This window comes from Pygoscelis adeliae, unplaced genomic scaffold (genome assembly GCF_000699105.1).
Source record: "Pygoscelis adeliae isolate BGI_AS28 unplaced genomic scaffold, ASM69910v1 Scaffold31, whole genome shotgun sequence".
Lineage (NCBI taxonomy): Eukaryota > Metazoa > Chordata > Aves > Sphenisciformes > Spheniscidae > Pygoscelis > Pygoscelis adeliae.
In genome coordinates, this window is record NW_008824233.1 from 3,339,145 (window position 1) to 3,346,746 (window position 7,602).

At 38.2% G+C, this 7,602-nt stretch overlaps 1 protein-coding gene across 1 annotated transcript in view; it reads left to right on the forward strand.

The window, feature by feature from the left end:
• KIAA1109 (KIAA1109 ortholog) overlaps positions 1-7,602 on the forward strand; it is a 123,600-nt gene that overhangs the window by 65,545 nt on the left and 50,453 nt on the right. The window contains exons 43-48 of the mRNA XM_009334926.1: positions 994-1,169; positions 1,705-1,880; positions 2,528-3,234; positions 4,481-4,720; positions 5,166-5,259; positions 6,756-6,806. Of these exons, the coding sequence (XP_009333201.1) occupies positions 994-1,169; positions 1,705-1,880; positions 2,528-3,234; positions 4,481-4,720; positions 5,166-5,259; positions 6,756-6,806 (1,444 nt within the window). The remainder of the gene's footprint in view (positions 1-993; positions 1,170-1,704; positions 1,881-2,527; positions 3,235-4,480; positions 4,721-5,165; positions 5,260-6,755; positions 6,807-7,602) is intronic.

The following is a 7,602-nucleotide window of genomic DNA, read 5'->3' on the forward strand; positions in this document are numbered from 1 at the left end:
CTTCTATTAAGTCTTTCAACCATAATGTATTAATCTTAGCCAATAATAAGTTGTTTTAACTTGTTTTTAATATTGAACAAATGATCCTACAGAACGTCTTTGTGCTGTACATATTGCTTAACTGGTGTGGCTGCTCTGTAAACTGGAATGTGTTTCTCTGCAGAAAGAATCATAGGGTAGAAGGATAGCTTTCAATTTTTTTACTCCCCCCCACTATAACAATTTGTTCACAAGCTCACGTTCCTGAAATTAAGCCTTAGTGATTTTAACTCAGGCACAGATCTATCCAAACCATTTTTCTGTGGAGGCATGTAGTTGTGGCTCCCTGATAAGTGCTGTAAGCTTGAGTTTTGAAGAATCAGGATTAATTTACATTGGCACAGCAACTCTGTCTCATGGAGGTTGAGTCCAGTCCCGACTCAAGATGCAGGCAATTCAGCATCGCTCTGCCCTTGTGCTGCAAGTCTGATTGTTTGTGAATAGAGCAACTGCAGGGAAGTGGCTGTCCATAGTCATTTTTATGAAGAGCATGTTTGGCTAGAGACTTATCTACAGAGATCTAATTAGTGGGTCTTGCATTGGGACTAATAAAACCCAGAAGCTTATAGCACATTGAAAGCTAAAAGCAAGTATCTGCAACTGTGGATAATCTTTCTTTTTGTTGATGGTATAGGCTACTCAGCCTATAAACTATTTCAGTTTAAACAGGAGTTAAGTACCCTGTAGAATGCAATACAGGCAAAAGGCCTTGGGAAGGAGGGCAAAAAGAAGGAAATATTTTTGTCCTTTCCAAATCTCTATTACCTGTTTCAGCAATGTCAGGCTGTTTCTTTATCCTGAAAGCCACTTTTGTGAGGTTATAGACCTGACTAGGGCTCTGACTTTCTATACGTATGGTGTGTCTTTCTATATAATTAATCTTGCTGAATTAATAGAGTTGGTGGTGTAAAAATTTGCTGTGGTGTTAGTGTTCCATGGGTATTTATTTTTCAGGTGTGGCACCCAATCTTCCTACTATACCCTCTGCTTCAGACTTCAACACAGTTTTGTCTAGTGACCAGAACACCCTGGATGGCACACACTCACAGCACAGCACCAGTCAGGATGACATTGCAGGTGTAGAAGAGGGTAACCAGGGGTTTCCTGCTGTCCAGCTAGCAGATGCGCAGGTAGGTGTGGTTTCCTGATCTATTTTGGAGTTCTGTAAGGAAAAACTAGTTATTACTTTAAAAAAAAAAAAAATCTTACAGTGATGAAAACATTATCCTGTTTTTGTACGTTTCTTATGCATTCCTGTGCAAAGATGAAAGGCTCAAGAAACCTCTGACGTGTCCCATAACAAACTTCATGAATGGTGATTAATAGAGCATTGTTTTATACCTTCAGAGAACATATTGGAGCATTTATGAGATTAACCTAGTTCTCCAGAGTACTTTCTACTGAGGGGAACGTGCGGAAACCTTGCTTCCATAGCTAAGCGTTCAGTGCTAGCTTGCTGTGTAGTCAATCTTTTTACTCAAAAAGTCAATAAAGCTGCTCCTTTTTATCCCACTTCTTTCTGTTTTACAGCACTGTCAATAAAACTTAAAAATGTTCTATATTATGTAGCTGACATTGTAAACACTGTAGATCAACAAATGATGGAGCAAGAAGATACAAATAATCTAGACAATAAGAATTAAATCAGTGGGTTTTGTTTTGTAGGTTGTTTTCAAACCTCTTCTAAGTTACACGGGCATTCAGTCTCAGGATGCAATGCCACTCTGCTACAGAATGTACTTTGGAGAGTACCTTTCATTCTCAGGAACTTTGGACTGCCTAAGAGCAGATATTGTTGATTCAGATACAGCAAAGGAAAGAAAAAGCAAGCGAGCTCGAAGGTATGTTGTGACATATTTGAAAATATGTATCTTGGTTAAAGAATAGAAATTAGGTTCTTCATGTGAAGACATAGAATTCCAAAGCACTTCCATAGAATAAGGAGTAGTCCTTTATTCTTTTAATCTTACCTGTTTTGGCTTCCTGTTAGAGTATTTTCCTTTTTTTTTAATCTTCCTATGGAATGGTTTGGAAATTTTAAGTATTGGAATCTCAGCTACTTTTGAAAATTGGAGATTGGGGAAGGGAGAGCAGGTGAGAAAAATAGTGGCGGAAATTTGAGAGGCTCTTAAGTGCTGTTTTGTAATTAATCCTGTAAATGAGGTTGTAATTTTTGTTGTATTTAGTTTTGGTGTGAATGCTGAATCTTCCCCCCGCCCCCCTGCTGATTTTGGGCAAAGCTTTAGGTTATGATGGAAAGACTGCATGCAAACTAAGTTTACATAGAACTGAATGATTACTATGTCAGTAGCACGCAGTATGAAAGTATAAAAGTTTGTTTTTTATATTTAGAACTATGGTAAGAAGGTGATATCCTAAGGGAACTAAAAGGTTGGATTCAGTAAATTAGATGTACCACTGTGTAAAAACAGTATTGGACTCCCATAAAAAGAAACAAAGTAGTAACTCGTACCTTTTCTTTCCTTAGGCAAGGAGCTGTCAATCTTCCTCCTCTTGAATTCAAACCAGCTTTGATGTTAGAAACTTTCAGTATTAGTGCTGTTGTAATGGAGAAATCCATGTGCACGCCTCATAACTCCACCAATGCCCTTTCTTTTCATGACTTGAATAAACGCTATTATAATACTTTTCACTGTAATTTTACAATTTCTTGCCAGTCCATAAGCCAGCACGTAGATATGGCACTGGTTCGTCTCATTCATCAGTTCAGTACAATGATTGACGATATCAAAGCCACGCAGACGGACATCAAACTTAGCAGATATACAGCTGGATCAGCCTCTCCGACACCTACTTTTAAAACCCGCAAACACAGAGACTTCCGCTCTTCTGATTTCAGCCGAAGTTCTCGAGGAAGTCTTAATGGCGGTAACAGGGTGAACAACACCAAGAACAAACGAACAAACAATGAGAACAATAAAAAAGAGTCTCGAAACAAGAATTCCTTGGGGAGGTCAGAAAGAAGAACTTCTAAAGTGTCCAGGAAAGGTTCAAAAGATGTAGTTGACCACATGACCATTCATATGGATGACTCTGACTCTATTACCGTGTCGGAACAGAGCGAACCTTCTGCTGAGTGCTGGCAAAATATGTATAAATTATTGAACTTCTATTCGCTCATTTCTGATCCAACCGGGATTTTAGAAAAGTCTTCTGAAACTTTCGGGCCAACAGGTAAACTCGTTCATGAATCCAAATAATTGAGAATGCGTGCTTTTGCTCAAGTGTATTCTTCTAAATCTTGATCATAAGGTGGTTTTTGAAAGTTGCTCACCCCATTTAACTTGGATCAGAGGGGCAAGTGGTGAGGGTCGGGGGGAGCTTGTAATTAGTTCACCAAGATGGTGTACAAAGGAAAAAAAAAAATCTTTTCCTGGCTTTATAGTATGCTTTGATTCTTTCAATCCTAGACTTAGTCAAATATGTGCTAGTTGATTAGTTTTAAATTCAGTCCCTTGATATTCTTGTGCAGCTCTGTTAGTCTGGATTTGCACTGGCTGTGGGACTGTGTTAACTTTTCTGTTTAATTGTGTACAGAGTGGACTGAGTTTGTTCCTCCCTAGGTGCTATTTTGTTTACAAGTGGCTAATGGAAATGCTGTATATTATTCTGCGAAACTATGTACATAAGCGATGCTGAGGGAGATCATTTCTGTCCCGGGAATGACTGAGTAAAAAAATAATCTGTGAACCTAGCTTTGAGAGAAGAAAAGGTGAAATACTGATTTTGGTAAACTCCGGCAAAGATTACAGGTGTTTGGGCCATAATTTCACCCAAAACTTTGAGATCTGGGTTAGCATCACTCTTTTTGTTGGTGAACTTAGGTTGCCGTAAATATGCAGGGGATGGTAAGTTACTAGTTAGGCATATTTTCTTTGGACTTTTTTTAACTAAAGAATGAAAAACTGAGGAAGTATCAAACGAGAGCTTCTGTTAAACAGAGGGCAGTATCTTTTATGCACAGAATATATCCACAGCTGTGACATCTGCACAAAATGTAAATTTTCTTACATTGTTTTTATGCTCTGAGTGTTGAAAAGGAAAACTTGCTCATCCAAAACTAAATTATAGGAACCTTTGGCTGTGAAATGATCAAAAAAGAAATGAGACAGTTGGAAACTGTCAGAGCATTTTTATTGCATAACAATAAAATTGCATAAATATTCGTATTTATATAACATACATAAGAATATATCTATGAATAATAATTAAATTGGATCACTCATTATTGTCCCTATTGTGTCTTGGATTTGGTTCAGTTGCAGTGTTAGAGTGGAATCAGTGAGGCCCAGATAATTTGCCTAAAGAGTTCACTTGATGTGCAAGGGGTATTTGTACTTGAAACCAAGGATCGTTTAAATCAGGTATGCCAAGGATTTCTTGTACTGTATCCTTAAATAACTCCTTTGTGTTTCTGTAGGTGTTCGAAGCCCAACCGAACCTGCTTGTAGAGTGGTGTTTGAGAATGAACAGGATAATGGCAGAGACACGCAGAGGAAGCGCAGCCTGGTGACTTCGGAGCCACAGCATGTGACTCTTATAGTCTTTGGAATAGGCATGGTGAACCGAACCCACCTGGAGGCAGACATTGGCGGTCTAACGATGGAATCTGAACTGAAGAGAATCCATGGCAGTTTCACCCTGAAAGAAAAAATGAAAGGTGGGATAAGCTAAAATGCACTCTGTCATTAAATTCAGTGGCAGCTTTACATGTTTATGTGTGTGCGCATACCTATACCAATGTGTATGTATGTGCATGTGTAATACGTTTTTTTTTGCAAGTAGATGTACATTATGTCTGTGTGTGGAGAGTAGAATAACGTTCCACAAGCTCTTTTAAAAACTATTGCTAGGATGCTGAAGGATTTTAAAAGGATGCGAGACTTTCAGAAAATGCCATGAAGAAAATTGTTTTAGAAGATAGTCACTCCTTTCATTTTCAAAAGCTTTCTTCTTGTCACAATTTAAATTTGATATTATTTAACGTGACTACTAAAACTGTAATTTTTCAATTATTTTCTTGCTACTATATTTTTGAAAGTGGTAGGCATACCTGGAAGTATTTTACTGAATGAAATGCTGTTAAGTATCTTTTTTCCTTAAAGATGTACTACATCAAAAGATGACTGAGACATGTGCCACTGCTCACATAGGAGGTGTCAATATCGTCCTGCTGGAGGGAATTACCCCAAATATCCAGTAAGTGTGAAGCCCGACAATTTAAAGTTGTTCAAGTGCATAGAATTGGTATCAGTTGTGTGACAGTAAAGGTATGCAGCTTGATACGGAGAAAGCATTGATGGTACGTTTTTAGGTAAAATCCGTGAAGTCACAGAGTTTGGTGGCAACCACGCAGCTGTTGCAGAATTGGGCCTGAATTTGACTCTTAAAGCTAATTATTGCGAGTGCCAGTTGACAGGAGGCTTTTCTATGAAAGGCATATCTCAGTAAGCTGAGAAGGAATACAGTGAACGTATTAGTAGGTTTCAGTCTAGGGCACCCAATCGCACGAGTCTTAGACGTAGTTACATAAACATGAATACTCCTCTTCCTTTCTATTTCTAGTAAAAGATAGTAGTAGGTTCAGAACTGATTGTAGGATCACGGTGTAAATGGGTAAGTGACCTGACTGAAAAATCATAGGTGACAGGTCCTCTTGTAAAAAGAAAGAAATTAAATTTCATGTCATCAGAGCTTTCTGCACTACTTTTATTCCATGTGGTGTATACACAGAAGCTTTTTTACATCATGTGTATTGTTTCTCTTATGCTTCTAATTGCTTTTTGAAGCTTATAGGTTCCACTAAACCATACAAGATTTTTAGGGAGTAGTTAACCTGCTGATGCTGATTATTCCCACTGAAGATCTGTATTGTTTCTTTAATAGATATCTTTTTGAACCCCCCTGTTGCATGATTCTTTGTGTTATTTTTACAGTTCTAATATCCATTCTCCACCCTTTATATAACTGATACAACTTGTCGGGGGTGGGGGAGAGAATCACTTTTTGTGCATGAACATCTCGAATGACTTGCTCAGCATCCACATTGTTATCTTTTTTTGCCAGGTTCACAAACTCAAAGGCATGCATCATTTTTCTTTGTTTCTAGCTGAATTCTTTCTGTTTGAGTTGCAAAACAACAGTTGAACTACAACTCTTTGTAACGTAGATCACCCTCACGCAATTTGAGTGTTAGCTGGGTAACCCTCAGTATGTGATCTGGTTTTAGAATATTAATGTTCTAAAATAATGTGACTTGAGTCTCTCTCTTCTTTCAATTCCTGTTTAGTTTGGAAGATGCTATATAGATCTTAAAACATATAGAATTTTATTAATGTCCCCAGCTAAATTGCTCCCGATAAGCATGTTTCAGAAGGATAAATAAAAGTTCTAATCTGACAGCCATGCAGGGTTTCTGAAGGTGACTGAGGTTCTTCATGTCTGTTTTACGTCACAATCTTGCTGCGCTTCCATATAGGGAGGGTACAAAAGGAAAGGGGGGAAATAATGATAAATCTTTAACAGCAGCAGCAAACAACACACCCTAACAAACCAAAACCTTCAACTTGGTAAATGTGAAAGTAAGTGTCATATTGTGGGTTACGAGTAATTAACTGACTAATTTTGCATGAATGTTTATTCTTTATTTGCTTTGTTTTTGTTTTTCTTGCTTTCTCTTCAATCTTCATCTGTAGACTGGAGGATTTTCCTACATCTCCTACAAGCACAGCCAAACAAGAGTTTCTGTATGTCATATTATTATGTTTAATAGTCTTGCAATTAACTCTGTGTTGTGTAGCTAATGGCTGCATTCCTACTGTGTGATTGTGTAGGCAGATGTTGCTTGAAAACATTTTAGTTTAACATATAATGTTACCTAGATAAGCTTTTAATGTAGCCTGCTAAATACCTGTCAAAAAAAGCCCTTGTAAATGTTAACAATCTAGTTTTAGGGGCAGATATTACACTATGCGGACACTACTGTAACGCTAGAATGGTTTCACTGGCTGTTAAGTTCTTTAGATCTACTTCTATGCTTATTTTAATGAGGTGAAATAATGCTGATAAATGTAAAGGAACAGACAGGTTCGATTTGCTTTGAAAGTTGGTAAGGAACTGCTGTGCTTGGAGTGATAGTACCTGTTGTGATTTCAGCATGAACAGGACCACTCCTCTTGTTTTTATCTACCTCCGTGCTGGGTTTAATTACTAGGCATGCTGACCAGGTTATGCTAACACAAAATGTTTTCCTTAAAACTATGCCTGTGCATCAACTGCTAATGAAGGTGACCCTCTTCATGTCCCCCAGATCCGTATGTGCGAATGTAGGTCTTTGCACCTTTTGTGAGAGAAAGCTTTTCCTTCTAGTTGCTTTCTTACTTCCTGATACTAAAGTCCAGAAGGTCTCACTGGAGTAGTGGTCAAGGTGGGAAATGGTACGCTGGCAACCTAGAAGCCCTGTTACACAATGACCCTGCAGTACTCTGAGAGGAAAAGTTATGTAGCCAAAAATTGTGAGGTGAGGCTCCCCACCCCCCCCCA